This window comes from Corvus kubaryi, unplaced genomic scaffold (genome assembly GCF_017639235.1).
Source record: "Corvus kubaryi isolate FWS band 111438036 unplaced genomic scaffold, C.kubaryi_AGA036_p1.0 37383, whole genome shotgun sequence".
NCBI classification, from domain to species: domain Eukaryota; kingdom Metazoa; phylum Chordata; class Aves; order Passeriformes; family Corvidae; genus Corvus; species Corvus kubaryi.
In genome coordinates, this window is record NW_024581125.1 from 569,212 (window position 1) to 588,047 (window position 18,836).

An 18,836-nucleotide genomic window follows, 5' to 3' on the forward strand; every position below is an offset into this window, starting at 1 on the left:
CACTTTTGGTTGCTCTCACGACTGGAGCTGTTGTTGATCTTCACCTGCTTTCCAGCTGTGTTTCCCTCCTGGCCACCGGTGACTTTCAGCCTCGCCAGACTCTTCTTTTTGTCCAAAAATGCTAAATTTCGGCCTTAATTCCCTGCTGGCTTGCTTCAAGCTCTGCCCTGCCATTGCAGGGTGTACTCCCTTATCTCTCTGGCCACCTTTCCTTCATCCCCACCAGCTCCTGCCAGCACCTGTCTCGAAGTTTCCTTCTTTATCTTGAACGAGTCTGAGGATGACTTTCTATGTCGAGCAAATAAATGTTGTGAGTCAGGAATTAACCCAAAACCCAAATTTTTCCACCTGAGGAGCCGTTTCAGTGTTGTACTGTCCATCTTGCTGGCTTGCTAAGGAAGCAGGAAAGCTCTTTGATGAGAGCTGAGCAGTTCAGCAGTGATTTCACCACCCTTCTCCTTCCCCTTCCAGTGCATCCGTGGCAGGAAGGCGACGCTGGAGGAGCTGCAGACGGTTCACTCGGAAGCCCACACGCTGCTCTACGGCACAAACCCTCTGAACAGGCAGAAACTGGACAGCAAGAAGCTCCTAGGTATCATTCCCTGGGGGGAAATCCCCCTTCCTGACCCCTGGCACCCACAGTGCTGACTGAGCAGCGTGGAGGGTTGAGATGCTGGGCCTCCCTCCATCCTTAGCCCTGTGCAGCTCCAAGAGGATTGTTCCCAGCTCCATCTGTCTCCACAAAATCCATCTCCCTCTCTTCAGGCAGATCCCTAAACCCTGGATAGCTTAAACCTCCTTCCTTTGATGTCTTCAGAACCTAAAAGGATGTTTTCCTGAGGAGGAAAGATAGTTCAGGCAGTTTGTTTTATCCTTGGACACTCTGTGTGTTAGGAAGTTATCCATGGCTGCGGAGGAGCTGGAACTCCCTCCCAAGGGTTTGGATCTGCAGCCCCCCAGCCAGCTGCACAGGCACCAACAAATCCCTGTCAGGTTTGTATGGACAATCAGCAAGAGAGATGCAGGGGCCTCTGCATTTGTTTAATCTGGGGTGGGATTGTTTATCCTTTTCACTGGAGACTGAATCTTCCTGAAACAGGGCCGTGTCTGTGGTAAAATACAGACAAAAATATCCAAAAAATGGTATTTTCCCAGCAAAAATCCTAAAGGGTGGATTTTGAGATAACCAACCCCCCCAAAGCAACCAAACCACACGGATTTTAGCACCTCCGTGGAGTCATCATCACCTCCCTTTACTTCCTGCCTTTTTGCAGCAGTAGGCTGGAGGGGCAGTTTGGGAAGTTCTCACGTGGGGATCAGAAGGAAAACAAAAAAATAAAAAAAGAGACAGTTCAGGAGCCTAGACGTTGAGAAAGTTTATTTTGGGATTAGCCTGAGTTTGGATGATATAAAAAGAGGATTAACTCCATGGCCTGCATGATGTAGTGGCCACAGCAAAGGAGCTGGAAAGGTTTTGCTCAGTGTGTCCATGAGCTCCCAGAGAGGGAAGCCATTAGTTAAACACGCAATTAGCACCGTATTTATAGCTCACTTCCCACCTCTTTAAAGCCAGAGAACCCAAAAGTAGACACCTCCAGCTGAATGATAGCTCCATCAGGACGTAAACTTCCAGGAATTTATGATGTCATGTGTTTGGGAGTGGAAAACCGTCAGGCCGAAGGAAGGCACGGTAAATCTTCCCTGGGGGATCTGAGAAGATTCTCTTGGGATACTTTTCCACTCCCTCCTTGGCTCTGGGCACGATCTGTCTCAACAGTTCCACAGATGCCTTTGGAGATACCGTGTCTTTGGGGGGACACCCAAATTGCTGGACCATTCCTCACGGTTTGTGTAGAGAACCTGTGGGGGAAGCAGCTCTTGCTCTGCCTCTGCTCCTGTAGCTCTGTGCCCCCCATGGCTTTAATCACTCATTTTAAAGTGCCTGTAGAGATCAAGTTTAATCCTGTAGAGAGGAGAAATTCTAACACCTGAGGGCTTTCCAGGACAGAACATTCCCTGTTTGGATATAACTTCCAGAAAAGCCCTGGAGCTGCGAGTCTGCTCCCCAAGGATCTCCAGTAGAAGGGGATGTCCAGTAGCTCTTAACTGGGCTTTCCTAAGCCCATGTGGCACCGTTTTAGCCTCGAGATGGTGACAGTGGCACTGGCTGCCAGCCTACATGACCCCCTTCTTTCCTGATGGCTTCCACAGGGCAGGACCTGAGCGAGGATATCAGGGAAAAGCTCCGTGGGGAGAGGGGAAACTCCTCCTTCAGCCATCCTCTCCCGCTGGGGGGTTTAAAAGGCTTCCAAATTTACAAACCAGCTCTTTAAACGTTAGAGGGTGGATTAAGGGCAGGTTTGAAGGCTGGGGGCAAAGCTTTGTGTGAGGTTTAGGGATGCAAATGGGAGTTTGTTAGGGCTGAGTGTCTTGGCAGGTGCCTGATGGCTCCGTGTAAACTCTTCCCCTTTGATAGGTCTGTGAGGAGGAAAAAAGCCTGAGAAACCTCAGCCTAAAAGGGAAAAAGCTTGTACGGCTTTTCAGGACACAGGATGTTTCCTGTTAAGCTTCTGCAAATGAAAAGGGGCGTGTGCCTTCATGGAATCACAGAATCCCAGAACGGTTTGGGTGGGAAGGGACCTTAAAGTCCATCCCATCCCACCCCTGCCGTGGCAGGGACACCTCCCACTGTCCCAGGCTGCTCCAAGCCCCAATGTCCAGCCTGGCCTTGGGCACTGCCAGGGATCCAGGGGCAGCCCCAGCTGCTCTGGGCACCCTGTGCCAGGGCCTGCCCGCCCTCCCAGGGAACAATTCCTTCCCAATATCCCATCCATCCCTGCCCTCTTTCAGTTTAAAGCCATTCACCCTTGTCCTCTCAAGGATACAAGATACAAACCCATCTTTCCTTGGACAGTGGAAAGACTTGGAACCTGCTGGACAAGTCGAAACTTAGGCAAATAAGGCTGCTTTTAATTTGTGGGGAGCAATCCTAAATTGTTGTCAAGAAGGTAAATATGGAAATAACGGGTGGATTATCAGTGAGAGATGTGACAGGAGGTCTGAGGCAGGATGATCCAGCAACTTCCATGTGGGTCTGATCAAAGAATGGATCTCACTTGGAGCTCAGATGAGTCCAGATGCATTAATTCCTCTTCCAGCAACAGAATCCCAAATGGTTTGGGTGGGAATGGACCTTAGAGGCCATCCCATTCCACCTCCTGCATGGGCAGGGACACCTCCCACCAGACCAGGTTGCTCAGGGGCCCCGCAGAATTTTGAATGGGGTGTTTTTATGGTTTCCTGTCCTGCCTCGGTGGGAAGGGGTTAAAGTGCTCCTCGGAGAAGACATGCTGAGCGATCGTTGGTGGCATCTTCATCATGTATAGTCTTGAAACATCAGACGGCACCCAAACTTTGCATAAAGATGAGTGAATTACAGACAGCTTTTGCAGGAGCCCAGGCGTGCGCATTGTGTGTGTGTGTGTCTGTCTGTCTGTCTGTCCGTCTGTCTGCTGTAACAGGGCTGGCTGAAAACTGGAAGCAAACCCCCAGTCTGTTGTTTCTGTGCTCACAAAGACGGCGGCATGGCCACAAAATTGGCCCCAGAATCTGGTGACCTCTGACTTTTTGACTCACGGGGTGCGTTCTTTTGTGCCCCCCGCAGGTTCCCTAACGTCGATGTTTGTCAGGCTGCCTTGCGGTGGTGTCGGGGTGAGTAACTCCCTTTAATGTGTAAATAATGTCCTGTTTGTTCTCCCGGTCCCCTCAGCAACAGGAATTGTTGCTTTGCATTCCATCGAGTGGGTAATTGCAGCCAGATGCTGCCCACAAACAGGGGCTGCCTGGGGCGCGGGGTGCCTCGGCCTCACGTGCCTTCCTTCAAAAGCAGCGTGAGGCTTTCGGAGCCCTTTCGGAGAGCCCCAGGGTGTGTGTGACATCCAGAGGCGTGTTTGGGCTCTGCCTTTGGGGAGGAAAAACCTCATTTCCCAGGCAGGGATGTTTGATGGAGTAGGGGTTGCCGCGTTTGGAAGCAGCCCTTGCATCCCAAAGTGCTTTTCTCTGTGGAAAGCAAGGCGTGCTCGTGCTGTGGAGGTGTTTTGTCTTCAGTCCTGGGACTTCAGAGCTGCCTGCCTCCCACGGCAGGTGGAAAACGTGGCCCTGAAGTAGTGATGGTGAAGGACGTATTGCTGTAAACAGCAAGCTTGCTACGTCGCTGCCCTGGAACGAAACAGCACTTGGCATCTTTTACTCTCCAGCTCCAGGATAATCCACGTGGATTCTCCAGGAGGTGACTGAAATACCCCTCCATCCCTCGTGGAAAAGCTGAACGTTACTTTTCAGCTGTTACATTTCTATATAATCAGACTTTTTGTTGTTGTTTGTTCCCATAAAGCCAAAAAACCCCCAAATACCTTGTTTTGAAGGTTCTCTTTTTTCCCTTTGAAGCCTGAGAGCTTAAAAGTTTCCCTTTCAAGTCAGACTTTCTGCTCCAGAGTTTCTGTGGAGGGTGACAGAACAGAAAATCGTGGAGAACAGGAAGGGGAAAAGAATGAGAAGAGACAATAAAAGGCATTGTGTTTGAAAATTCACAGTGGTAGTTCTGCTGCATAATTGTAGCTCGTGAGGTTGAATTTTCAAGGTCTGGATTCTGTTATGGAAATGAAACAAAATTGTTTTCTTCCTGAGTCTTTGCAAAATCGCTGCTTTGAAAATTACCCGTCAGAAAAAAAAAAAAAGAGAAGGGGGAAAAAAAAAAGAGAATAATCGTCGTTTATTCGTACCGCCACTCGTGGAGATATTTTATTTTGTATTGTAAATATGCTGCAGTCGCCTAATTCATGGCAAATTTTTGGCTAGAGCTTAAAAGGTTTGGATTTACTCTGCCCTGCAGTCAGGCATGCCATTCAAAGCAAAAAAGAAAAAAAAAAATTATCATTTGCAAATGAAGACTGAATGGTAACAAGTAGAGACGGTGTCTGAGCCCAGCACGGGCCCAGAAGTCTTGCATTAAATCCCAAATCAGGGCAGGAAGCGCCTCAGTGCTGGTATTCCTGATACGCTCCCAATAAAGATGGTGCTGGCAGTGAATTGCTGCTTGGTTGTCTCCACAGACCCTTGGTACTGAGTATTTGCTGACTTTGGTGCAGTGTTTTAGCAATCCTATCAGCAAAACCTGTGCCAGGGCCTCTCTACCCTCACAGGGGTGAATTCCTTCCCAGTATCCCACCTCGCCCTGCCCTCTCTCCATGGGAAGCCATTCCCCCCTGCTTGTTCCCCCCCAGGTATTTTTCAGGGGGCAAACATGATGCTATAAAGTCAAAAGGAAAGGGGAAAAAAAAGCCCCAAACAAATTAAAAGATCAGTAGAGTAATGTGGGACAGGTCCTGTCCTGGATTTATACTGGAGCAGGATAAAGCTGAATGATGGCTGATGGTTGGAATTCGGGAGCTGAGGGTATCATATTTGAAATTAGGGGCTGGAAAGCTTTGAAACCAGGTTCTTTCCCTGCAAGCAGTCAAGTGTGGTTCTCTTCCTTAGGGGATGTGGTGTAGATGAGAAGGAAGGATGGGTCTGGAGGGGGGTGCAGGGCAGTTTTGGGGGGGGAGAAGCTGTTTTGCCTCAGGATGGAGGATGGAGCTTGGGCAGCCATGAGTTCTCCTCAACAACGAGCGAGGTGAAGGACAGGCAGGAGAGTGAATCACAGAATATCCAGAGCTGGAAGAAACCCACAAGGATCATTGATCCAACCCCTGGCCCTGCACAGACAGCCCAACAATCCCACCCTGTCCCTGAGAGTGTTGTCCGCACACTCCTGGAGCTCTTGGAGTGAAGCAGCAGGAAAACAGCTTAGAGCAAATGCCTTCATCTTATAACACCTTTCAAACTCTCTCTTTCAATTAAAAATTCATTGACAGTGACTTGAAATCAAGGAGAAAAAGGCTAAATTTGTTCCCAGGTGCTTCCTTGTCGGTTTATCCCAAGAAGCCTTCCCAAGGCTGACAAACCTCCTCCCTTCCGCAGCTGTCTGGTCCTAGCAGGAAAGGAAGAAAGAAAGCACAGAAGCACTGAAATCAACAGATGTGAGCTCTGATTGAAACACCACTCATTTATTTCTGCTGATCACTTGGGAATTTTGCTCAGCTTCACTCCTCTGCAGCTCACACCCCTTTCCGACATCCAACTTCCACGCACCACGGCCTTGCCTAATCCAGGATAATCAGAAGAAGGTTTTGGAGAAAGGAGTTTAAGCTTTGAAAATCTGCAAGACCATCCCAGCACACTTGCATCCAGATTCTTCAAAGCACTCCAAAGCTTGATTTTGGGATAGCTGATAAAACGTGTTTTCTTTCCTGTGTAGCATTTTGCTGCACGCATTCTAAAAATATCCGAAGATCTGCCTCATTTTTCTGCACGAGTTCTAAAAATATCTAAAGATCTCCATCTCTAAGAGGTGTTTGTGCTGTTGATCTTCTCCGGAGTGGGTGATTCTATTTTTGGGTGCAAGGGCTTTGATGAGAGTGTATCAACGATTTTAAACTGTGCCAGCAGAGTAAGTTCTTGCAGAGCAGAGACCACGGGAAGGACTTCCGTGGAATGGAGATGAGGAGGAACTAATTAGCAAGTCAGAGGAACAGAATGTGAGGATTATTTAATTGAGAGCAGGAGGAGACACGGTGGGGTGTCTTCCACTGTGAGGGAAGAGCAGAATTCCTTCACTTTGCAGGGTCTGGAGCTCTGGTACAACCTGTGTCAGCCTGTCCTGGTGCTCAATTTCTTACCTGTGTAGTTTTTCAGCTAAATTAAATAGTAGAATAATGGAAATCTTTTGTAAGGTGCTCATTTAATTCTGAGATAGCGGCACATTAGTGGATAGGAGAGTTTACAGTGTGAGTAGGAGGAATTTACAGTGTGAGTAGGAGGAATTTACGCTGTGAGTAGGAGCCTCATCGTGGATATTAATAAAAAAAACCCTCGAGTTTTTGTTAAAGGAAGGAAATAATTGTAAGGAAATTGTAATTTTTTATTATGAGGAAGGAAAAACTCTTTGGGTTTCGTTGTGGGCATTCCTTGTAGAAGGTTTTTTTCCTAAGTACTCAATTTCTTCCTGCAGAAATAATAGCACTGCAAATCCTCTCTGCCTTGCTCTCCTTGTTCTTCCTGGAATGCTGCTGGCATAAGCCTGCTTTCTGCAGGGGCCTGAACGTGGCAGTGCTTGGCTCTGGCACTGCTGAATCCTGTCTGTTTTGTGGGAAAACCTGTCCCCAGCAGCCATCTGAGGGCCTGCTGGCCCCTTAGGACTCGTGAATTTGGGTGTTTTGTATTTCCGTTCCCCTGGTGCCTCACAGGGAGCGAAGAGAGCCCTCAGCAATCCTGCATGCATGGAAGGAGCCCTGAACTCGCTGCGCCCAGGCAGGAAGGGGAGCTCTTCCCTGCTGGTGTCCTGAGGCATTTTCTTCCAAAGACCAAGAAGAATGGGTTGGATTTGCTCGAAGATGGGTTAGATGTGCCCAAAGATGGGGTAGATACACTCGTGGATGGTCAGATCCAGTGACAGGAGCCCAAAGATGGACCCTCACAGAGCTTTATCGCGCTGGTCAGTGGGGAGGAGAAGCGGCTTGGTCTTCTTGCCACTTTTTGAGAGCTTTTGGAGAGACCTGCTCAGGTCAGTCCCCTCCCCTGCACGTGTGCAGTCCTGATCCAGGATTCCTGGAGCTGGCGTGTGTAACTCAAACTCCATCGTGCTTCTGTTCCCCTGTTACTGCCCAAACTTAGAGGGGTCCAGAGGAGCCCTGGGGCCACCAGTAGTCACTGTAGGGCTTTCCCACAACGCAGTGGCATTCCCCAGAGGCGTTTTGGTGTTCTCCAAGTGCTTTCTTAGGTTATTGTGGCTTCCGAAGCATCCTCAGGGTGGATGCTCCCAGAAACCATCCATGATCACAGAGCTGGAATCATTTCCAGTCATGGCTTCAGCCTGGCTGGGAAGGAGGTGGATCAGTCCTCTGTGGGGCCACTTGTGTCTCCTCACGGCTCAGTGAGCCAGACACAACAAACAATCCCTTTCTTCCCATCTCTGCCTTTTGCCATTGTTTTCACAAGTACACTCAGGGCAGACTAAAATGTGAAGAACAGCTGGTGATCCTTCCCGGTGAGGAATGTCCCATTTATCTGGGACATGGTCTGCAATAACAACAGCACGGGCATGCCTGCGGGGTGCCTTGCCTTGCCCATGGCCTGTCTGCACATTTTCGGGGGGGAAATAGTGTGGTTCTATCAGCTATTCGGCGTTGAAGCAAATCTGTGTAGTCAGCACTGGTACTGAAGGTTGGGTGAGCTTGTGGTTGCCCTGGGAAGCTGCTGCCAGTCCTGGGCTGTTGTCTTTTAAATGCCCATCACTGAACATCCTTCTTTATTTTTCTTAGTTTTAAAGAATCGCTGAATTATTTCGTAGACCTTTCCATTTCGTCTGGGATTGGTTTCTTGCAGAAGTTAAAGAGAAGTGCTGGTCCCATGGTCACAGAGCCGTAGAATCATGGAATGGTTTGGTTGGAAGGGATCTGAGAGAGCATCTCATTCCATCCCCTGCTGTGGGCAGGGACACCTTCCACTGTCCCAGGCTGCTCCAGCCTGGCCTTGGGCACTTCTGGGGATCCAGGGGCAGCCCCAGCTGCTCTGGGCACCCTGTGCCAGGGCCTGCCCACCCTCACAGGGAGGAATTCCTTCCCAATATCCGAAATAAACCCATTCCCTTTCAGTTTAAATCCATTCCCCTTGTGCTGTCGCTCCATGTGAGCGATGTCTTTATCAAACAGGAGTTAACCTCTCGGTTCCTGGCTGCCCTCCCTGCTCCTCACCTGGTTCCTGTGTGTCCCCCCCAGGTCGACAGTGACACCATTTGGAACGAGGTGCACTCGTCCGGCGCCGCTCGCCTGGCCGTGGGCTGTGTCATCGAGCTGGTGTTCAAGGTGGCCACGGGAGAACTGAAGGTATGAAAACAACCCTCAGCTGTGCTCTGTGCAGGGCTCTGCTCGGGGCTGTGCCGTGTCCAGCACCTTTTCCCCCCTCCACAACGAGGGAAAGCATCACCCAGCGCCATGGCCTTGTGAGGAATCCATCAGCAGCAACTCCAGAGTTCCCAAGCAGGATTAAGGCTTCTGGCTGCAATCCCTGCATCCATCCTTGTCCCTCTGACCTTTTCCTTCCCTTATTTTTTGTGTGCAGAATGGGTTTGCTGTTGTCCGGCCCCCAGGTCACCACGCGGAGGAGAGCACACCCATGTGAGTATCTCTGCTCCAGTGCTCCTTCCATGGGGGATCCGGAGCTGGAAATTCCAAAGGAGTTCCGTTTGGTTATGGCTATGCAATTCCTGTTTGTTGCTTGATGAGATGTATGGTACTCAAAGCTTCCCAAATTCTCTGGAGCAGGATAAGATCCTGCTCAGTGCTTTCAGGGGGATGTTTTCTAGCAGGAATCAGCATTGCAGCCTCTTCTTGCAGTGGGTTTGGGCAAGAGTGGGACATTCCCTGTTTCCCTAGAGCCTGCTGCTGGAATTCAGCACTTCCAGTGGGAAATGGATCTGCTGGAAGCTGTCCCTGCCCGTGGTAGGGGGTTGGAACGAGATGAGCTTTAAGGTCCCTTCCAACCCAAACCATTTCATGATTCCAGGGAGGAAAGAAGAGCGAGAGCAGAAGGAATTCCTTCCTCCTGCATTCCAGCTAGGTGATGGATGCACTGGGACCATGGGAATCTGTAATTAACACCTCTCTTTTCCTCTTGTCTCCCCTCTCCAGGGGTTTCTGCTATTTTAACTCGGTGGCAATTGCAGCCAAGCTGCTCCAGCAAAGGCTCAACGTGAGCAAGATCCTCATAGTGGACTGGGTGAGTCAATGCCCCTTTCTTTCCCTTTGGGAGAGCAGGTGGAAATTGTTCTGGGTGGGTTTCTTCTAGCAAGGGCAAACGTTGTAAGTCAGTGAAGAACTTGTTGCCTGTGGTCTGCAAGCCAAAATTTGGGGGTTTAACTGAGTAAAAGTGTTTTAATCAGAGAAAAAGTTCTTAAGGGGACCACGATTTTCAAATAAAAAGAAAGGGCTTCTTTGGGATTCTGCTGTGGCAATGTATAGATGTTTATTTTTTAATAGATTTGTGTGGCTGGGAAGGCATTGGAGCGACTGAATATCAGCCAAGAGTTTTGGTTCTGTTGCCACGAATCGCCCACAGGTTAAACTCACAAGTTAAAATGGATTTATTTTTCCTTTTGGACCTACTGGGTGGACATTTTCTTCCTCACTTCCCACCTGTTTTTCATGTCAGGGAGGGGCATTTTGAATACCTGTCCTGTCACAGGCGGTGTCTGTGCACCACACAGCAGCTCAATAGGGGATCTCTCATGGGTCGTGCTGTTTAACCTGGGCCCAGCAGAGCTTTATTTGTACCAGTGCTCACCCCACAGACTGACTAAAGATTGGGGCACCAAATATCCCACTATCCCGGTGTCTCCATCCCCCAAGACTGGTGTGAATCCAGTTCTTTCCATCCAGGTGAACTGCCCCTGTCTCAGTTTGGCAGACACTTAGGACTGTGTTCATAAACAAGGAGTGTAACCTGAAGCCGGGTGTGCAAAGCGGGTTATTCCCATTCCCCAGAAACTGCTTCAGCCGGGTTGGAGAAAACCAAGCACAACAGCAAGGAAAACCCCTCCAAATCCCAAACTGCTGCCTTTAATCCATGTTTTACTGAGGGATTAACCTCCCTCCTGTGATCCTCCCGTCCCTGCAGGATGTCCACCACGGGAATGGTACTCAGCAGGCCTTCTACAACGATCCCAATGTTCTTTATATCTCACTACATCGCTACGACGACGGCAACTTCTTCCCAGGCAGCGGTGCTCCCGACGAGGTGAGCACATGGGTCCCAGAATCCTGGGGAACCCCTGCCAGACTTGGAGAGAGCTCTTCCCACCTCATTGGGGTCCTCTGGGTTTGTGTGTTGCCATCCAAGGCCGCGCCACGTCCGTGTGATCCAACAGCCGCGGGCACTGTGTCCCGGCCGGAGCTGGCAGGACAGCTTGGCTAACGAGCAGCAAATGAGTCACTGCAATTAAGCTCTCCAGCCCTTGTGGGACAACCTGTTCCAGCTGTCCCAGCACTCCGTGTCCCGTTCAGGATTTCCCCTCCCTCGGCAGAAGTTGTTTCTTAGATGCAGAAGGAACAGATTGTCCATGGCTGCACCGCCCGCAGTCGGTTTTTCTGGCACAGCCATGGAGCCTGTCCACCCCCCCTTCTCCACCTCCCCTTCTCCACCTCCCCTTCTTTCTCCTGGCCCTGCCCAGGCATCACTCACCACCACCACCACGGCTGCACCTCCACCCCAGGTTTGTGGGATTTGAGGACCGGTCATGGATGCTGCTGGAGCAAATCCACCTTTCCTGGTGGTGTCCTCAGAGCCTACAGCAGGAGGGCTGGGCCACTGAAGCCGGGAGCTGAGCTCTGGATGGATGCATCCTTCCTCTCCCTCTGGGCTGGCAGGAAATGTGGTCCTTCAGAGTGATTTAGCAAAGGGAAATTTTATGGAATACACAGAGTGCTCTGAGACACTCCAGGTGACACCTGAGAACTTCTTCCCCTGTCAATTTTGCATTTTCTGTTTGAGAAAACCTCAGTGTTTCCATTTCAACCTCTAAAGAGACTTAAATGTGACGTGGTGCCACTCCATCACTGTTGTAGTGAAGGAACAGCCCTTTGTATCAGCCTTAATTCCTGCTTTTTAGTAATCTGGTTTACTAAAAGAGTAAGATGTGTTTTTAGATGTGTTGTTTTAGACCAAATAAAAGAAAGGATACAAAATAAGTTTGATTTGAGCCAACAGTGAATAAATAACCCACTGTGGACAGATGAACACCCACCCCTGTGCCTTCCTAGCAAAAATATTTGCACCAGTACAAGGAATAATTTGCAATGAAAGCCATGCAGTTTTATGCAGCTGTGCAACACATTCATTTTCACTTCTTAATTCTCTATTTTCATATGCAAAGACCTTCTTGGCAAAAAAACAAAAAAAAATCGCTGGAAACTCCTGGTTTATTTTTCAGTTTTCCCTCCCTCTCAGGTGGTTGCAGGCAGGGCAGATGGGGACATTTGCAGTACAAGCAAGGAGAGGGATATATTTACATCTCCCACCCACGTGTCCCTCAAGCAGCCAAAATCCCTTCTCTGTGAATTCTATTTTCCTCCAGCAGAGGGGGAGCTCACTCTGATTAAAATATGCTTTTTCCCTCAGTTGCAACTGTAGTGAAATATAAGATGTGCTCCTGAATCAAGCTGAAAATGAATTATGGAAAGGTATTACATGCAGCACTCTGCTGCAAAAATATCAAGAGGGTCCAGTTGATGATGGGGGTTTTTTTTGGGTGAGCAGCAGTCAAACACCACTGGTCCTCAGCTCCCATAAAGCTCTGAGCGTGGAGGAGCTTTGTTCTCCCTCTTGTTTCGGGGACCAGGGAAAAATCGACCTCATTACCACCTCACTACTGAATCCAAATCCAAATTCAACTGGGGGAACATCAAGACAGCAAAGATGTGTTGCCAGAATTCGCTCATTAAGAGTCCCATTTCCCTTTTCCAGGTGGGCACAGGAGCAGGAGTTGGTTTCAATGTGAACATGGCATTTACTGGTGGCCTGGATCCGCCCATGGGAGACACGGAATATTTAACTGCTTTCAGGTACTATTGAATTTCCCCTCTCACAAATGTATTTTTCACCTCAGCTGGGTTTCTTTCTCCTCATGCCATCCTCCTTAATTTGGCTTTTGGTAAGCTTTAGATTTTAGTATTATTCACCCAAGAGAGGCCCTGGCACAGGGTGCCCAGAGCAGCTGGGGTTGCCCCTGGATCCCTGGCAGTGCCCAAGGCCAGGCTGGACATTGGGGCTTGGAGCAGCCTGGGACAGTGGGAGGTGTCCCTGCCCCTGGCAGGGGGTGGGATGGGATGGGATGGGCTTTAAGCCTCCTTCCAGCCCAAAGCATTCCATGACTTTTCTTAGACACTGTCCTGTCCCATTGTCTGCCTCCCCTGTGCCATGGCTCCAGCTGGCCTCTCCTTTAACAACCTGAGGTGCTTTTCTGTCCTCACACCAGGTTCAGTGCACCTCTGGTGCCCTAAATTCAGGCAGACACACACTTGCCAGAACATGGGGTGTGAATTTCTGGAATATCCCCTTCATGGAACAGCCCTAAATCTGGGAGCACTATTTCCTGCTCTTCCCTGTTACATCGCGTTACACTGAGCAGAAAGAGCCTTTCCTCCCTCTTCGTTCTGCCATTAAAAAGCCCTCACACAATTCAAAATGCCATCAAATCACTGCCATTTGTGTCACTGCTGGCCCAGGAAGGCAGCACTTTGCTCCAGAGTGGAGCCTGGCTGTCCCAGCAGCCGCCAGGATGGATCTCTCCAACAGCCGGAGCACCCGGAGCTGGGGGAAGCAGGGACATTTATTAAATACTGAGTTTCCAGCTCCTGGGAAAGGCACAGGGCTGCACGGTGAGGCCTTTGCCGGCCATTCCTGGGGTCTGCTTGCCTGGACGCTGCAGCTATTTGGGTCACAGCCCTTATTTTGGGGAGTTTTTGGGAAGCTGAGGGATGCTCCTCCCAGAGCCTGCCCCATGTGCACACCTTCAGTTTAACCATAAGTTAAACGAGAAGCTTTTTTTTCATCCCATGCCAAGTTTGGCCATGATAATACATTATCAAGTGACCTTTTTAAATCTTAACCAGCTCCTTTGAAAAACAATTTCCCCACCCCCCCCCACCCCCCGAATCTTTCTATTGATTTTAATGTAAAATAACGCTTTGAAGTTTGCAATTTATGGTCCCCCGAGAGTTAGAAAGTGAAGGGAATGGGTCATATATCCTATTTTTTCCCCCCTTCTTTTCTTGCTTTAGCCCCTTGAGACAATACATGCCTTCAAGGCAGCACCTTGTTATTCCACCCCGTCGAATGCCACGTTGCATTTGCTGGGGATCAAACCGAAGATGAAGAAAAGATAAGAAAATTGGCCATAATGAACTCCAGAAGCAGGAGGCATTTTCACCATGAACTTGGAAACTCGCAGTGGAGAACTGAGCTTTAATTCAAACCAGTCCGAATGCCAAACTGTGAGGCTTTGAAGTCTGGAGAGGAATCAGTGGAAATCCTTTGAGCTAGGCAAAGATACTGATAGACTTTTTCTTTTTTTTTTTTTTTTTTTTTTTAAGCCTTAACTCTTCACACACCCGCCTGTTTTAAGGGAGAAAAGTCCTTTTTCTGTGTAAAAGGAGCAGATTTAAATAAGCAACGTGCCCCTCGATTTTTGTTGTTGCATTTCAGGATGAGCTGGTGTGTGGATTTGAGAAATGAAAATAACTGGGATGATTTCCTTCTAAAGGAGAGAAATGAGGGAATAAATAAATCCCAGTGAAACCACTCATCCCCACGCTGAAAACCTGTCTCGGTGTGGGTTTGCTCCATCCAAAAACCAGAAGGGAACTCACATCAGTGCTTTTCATCCTGTCTCCAGATACTATCTCCCCAGTCTTGCAGGCCAGTGTTGGGGTGCCCAGGCTCTCCTGACCTCTGGATGGTCCATGATGCCAGCGAGATGTATCAGAAGTGAGAGCAAGAGTTAAAAATGTGCCTTTCCCCGCACTTTGTCCCTCATTACCTTCCTGACCTGGGGCTGAAATCACTGGCTGCCCTGGCTCCAGGGCTTTGGGGAGTTTTCTGGGAGCCTGGAGCTCCTGCACCCTGTGCTAGCAGCGGCTGTGTCGGGTCAGCTCCACATCCCCGCTCAGGCGAGCGGGCGCGGATCCCGTGCCTGAGCTCACCCCCCGAGCGTGTGGGCAATCCCAGATTTCCCAGCTCCGCCAGAAATGTGTTCAGTGTAATGGGAAGAATGCAGGGCACGTCGTTCCCAAAGTCCTGAACTCCGCAGAACGTTCCTGGTGTCTCCGCTGTTGTTCCGTCGTTACAGAAACAAACACTGTAAAATTCGGAGGGGTTTTTTTGGACCACGATGTGTCCTTCCCTAGTGTTTTACATGAGCAGAAATCCCATTTGCCTCTCTCAGTCCTCCTGCTCCGGGTGCAAACCCGGCTAAGAGACCTGCAGGAAAAACGGGAAGGCTCCGCTGGTTCCTTGTTACACAGGAACAGCAATTAGTGAAATTAAAATGTTTTACCCACAGGAGTTTCCCTCCGAATTTACTGCAAGGAAGTTTTCCTGATGATTCCAGCAGTTGTGTGGTGTCTGAGAAATTTTTCCCCTGTCCCGAGGTCTCCTCTACAGCCAGAATTCCACGTGCAGCTCGATGCCACACTCGTTTTTATTTAAAACACCTCAACCAGAAGGAGAAGCTGGGGCTGTGTTTCCCCCTTCTCCTGCCGCTTTCAAAATAGTTCAGGAACCAGTTTTGGGGGGATTTGGATTTTTTCCCTCGATCCATAAACCATTTCAGGACCAGGGAGGAGGAGGAGGAGGGGGAAGAGATGATGATGTTTTGCCTGGAATGGTTGTTGCTGTATTTTCAATTTCATGCTCTCCCCATGCCGATTTCATCCCCAAATTCCTAATCCCTTCTGACACGGTAAATGACCATGGAGAAGCAAAGACCAGAATTTTCGGGAAGCTGGTTAGCCTGAAGAGCAGTGAACAACATTTTTAGTTTCTATATATAAAATATATAATGTGTATGAAACCATATATACATAACACATATAGAAATATATACCTGATAGATACAAAATGTAAAATAAATCAGTATGTATAAACATATGCATAATATAAATATATCCACTTAACATACATAAATACATGCATAGCATATATAAAAATACATACAAAACATAGACATGGCCAAGAGTGGGGAAAATGTCTCTGAAAAAGTGCTCAGCCTTTTAAGTTTCACCAATTTACTCGCTGCAATTGAGCATTTAAAGCCCAAAATAATCCTCTGTAGGATTGTTTCATGTGCCTGCGGTTTATTAGGCATTTAGTTGGGGAATTGGCTAATGCCAGGCTAAAAATTGTTCATTCAGCCTTCTGGAAAATAGATCTAAAATTGCATTTATTTTTTTTTCCTCTCTCCCAAGCGATTGCAGAACACAATGGGGAGGTTTTGCTGGTTGCAGCCATCAGTTTGCTCTTGTGTAGAGCTGTTCAGCTCAGCTGTAACCAGGCAAATAAAAGGATTCAATTTGTTTTAAGCACGCAAAACAAGCCTCTGAAATTTGGGAAATTTCAGTTTCCTTGGTTTTTTTTTTAAAAACTGTGCATGGATTGAATGAACATTCAGTGTCAGGAATATTCATCCCTCAGTGAATGACTTTACAGCCACCTCAGCCATTCCTTAAAAGACCCAGTTCCAGGCAGAGCTGCTTATCTCCTGGGTAATAACTTGAATTTCTGGCTTTTTTATAGTCTCATCAGCAGGGCAAAGCCACGGGGTTGTTTGCAGTTTAATCCTCGTTTCCTCTGGAGGGTTTGGCTTTACTGGGATGGATCTGAGCGACGGGGCTGGCTTTATCTGTGGACAAGGGAAAATTAAAAAGCAGAAAGCTGGATGAGATGTGTCCAGAATGTTGTCCACAGATGGAATCTCGGAAACACACCGGATTTCTGTCCTTTTATTTTTTTTAACAATTAAAAAGGCAAAATGAGGGAGTGCTGGCTTTGATCCTTCTGGCTCAAGTTTTACATCCATGGAGAGCATCAAACAGAGCTGGGGCTGTGGCTTTGGAATGCCGGTGTTACTGGATTTAGGAGCAGGGCAGAAGCAGGAGCAGCCCTCGAGAGGTTGGGTGGGAGCCATGGGGAAAAGAAAAGGATTCAAGTCCGGGTTGGGATTTGGGATTTGTTTGGGTGGTCAAGGTCCCGAAAGCCTCACGGACACAGGCTGGGCCTCTTGGAGAGGGAGCCAGGGGATGTGGAACTCCTTCCTTAAACCTCTGAGGGAGCTGACAGCCACACCCAGCACATACAGCACTGCTTGTCACTGCTCCCAGCTGGGGATTGGTGCTGGAGTCACCAGTGGTGGCTGTGGGGTCACCCTGGCCTGCACAGGGAAACTCTGGACATCCTCACAGCAGCTCCTCCTGACTCCTGTCAAGGAGCGACGGATTTACCTCTGGCCAGCAGCTGCTGCTTTTTCTCTCCTCAAACTCCCCCTGACAGCGTTGAGGGTTAGCCCTGGGGCCGTGTGGCTGGGCAGCAGGAGGCCACCTCTGAGCCACTGTCACCCACAGCCACCTCCGGCCGAGGCTCACCAGCTGCCCCGCTCCTCAGGAGCCTCTGTGCTTGGCATCACTGGACACCCCTGCCAGGAGCTGGAACCAGATGCTCTTCAGGGTCCTTCCCAACCACTCTGTGCTTCCATGAGCTGTTCCATGGCCGAGAATCCCTACGGATCCCTGATCCCATGGGTTGCTCAGTGCTGATGGACCATGCCCACATGACACTGAACCGTGCCACAAATCAAGTCCTGCCGGATGGGAGAGAATTTTCTAAAAGTCCATGCAAGGAGTTTCAAAGATAAACAGAGACTTTTCCTGGAGTTTCAGTGCTTCCAGATAGTTGTTTATTAAGTCTTATCAGAGGAACAGAGCCACTAGCGTGACCCAGGTACATCATAGAGCACAGAAAGCAGGAGTGAAGCCTCTCTATCAAGATTTACACACCCTTTTAAAGATATTTTAACCAATAGTTAGTAAAAACGTGCATTATTTTCACTTTCCTACCAATTGTTCAGTAACACGGGCAGGAACTGCGGAGTTCTCTATCCAGTCAATCCAAACTACTTTTACTGCAGAACGTGGAGTAGTAGAAGAAGGAGAAGAAGGTTTAGAGAACAGCAACAATCCTCCATTTTGATCTTTTTTACTCTTACCTACTTACTGCAAAGAGAAGCCCAAAACCTCTAAATTTTTCACCCTGTGACAATCTTACTCTGGGTTCCTACACCCACGCCTTGGGGGTGCAGGTTTGGTGATGCCACACTTCCATTGAGATCCTAGCAGCTCCCATGGCATCATAACTTGGGGAGGGGGGGGAAATAAATCTGATGATTTGGGCAGTTTTCCTTGGGTTACGAATGAAAGAGCTCAGCAGCACTTCAAAGCTCAGGGAAAATAAACCCTCGGCCGCTGCACTTGCTCTGGAATTGCTGCTTCAGGCCTTGCTGAGGGAGGTGGTTTCTCCTAAAAATGCCTGTGGGTTCCACCAAACTGTAAAGTCACCAGCCAGAACTGTGCCCTTTTGTCTTCCTGACGGAATCATCCCCCAGGGACAACATGGAGAGGGCAGTCACGTCGTTAGAGGAGAGAATTCAGATTCCTTGTTGGGATTTTGTGTGGATTAAGGGAAAATCAGATCCCTTTTTTCTCGCAGAGCTTTCTGCGTCTGTGCGCGGAGACCGGCAGCAGGGAGGCTCTGGGGTTGCTGTGGCAAACATTTGGGGAAATAATAACACTGGGAGGTGTGAGGGGGTTTGTTTTTGGTGTCTGGGTGCCTGTCCCTGCTCCGTGGTGGCAGTGGAACGTCGGGGATGGGTTTGCTCAGTGCCTGGCAGGGGTTAATGCCCCGTTAAAAATAAACTCTGCGGAGGGCGGTGGCACGAGCTCAGCGGGATGTCACAAGCTGCTGACTCTGGCAGATGCCTCGTGGCTGTTTAATATCCTTGTGGCAAAAACTGGGAGCTTTTATGAGCGCCCCGAGAGCACTTGAGCTGTCTCAGCACGGAACAGGTCCCCCTGGGCTCTGTTTTTAGAGCATCACATAAAGACTCGACTCAATAAAGGGAGGTTCTCGTGTGT

The 18,836-nt window shown here is 49.0% G+C and overlaps 1 protein-coding gene across 3 annotated transcripts in view; it reads left to right on the top strand.

Moving 5' to 3' along the window:
• Nucleotides 1-18,836, top strand: part of HDAC4 (histone deacetylase 4) — a 78,980-nt gene that overhangs the window by 51,357 nt on the left and 8,787 nt on the right. For all 3 annotated transcript variants that reach the window (XM_042035230.1, XM_042035228.1, XM_042035229.1), the window contains exons 13-19: nt 472-592; nt 3,665-3,711; nt 8,877-8,984; nt 9,220-9,275; nt 9,789-9,876; nt 10,774-10,893; nt 12,619-12,716. In XM_042035230.1, the coding sequence (XP_041891164.1) occupies nt 472-592; nt 3,665-3,711; nt 8,877-8,984; nt 9,220-9,275; nt 9,789-9,876; nt 10,774-10,893; nt 12,619-12,716 (638 nt within the window). The remainder of the gene's footprint in view (nt 1-471; nt 593-3,664; nt 3,712-8,876; nt 8,985-9,219; nt 9,276-9,788; nt 9,877-10,773; nt 10,894-12,618; nt 12,717-18,836) is intronic.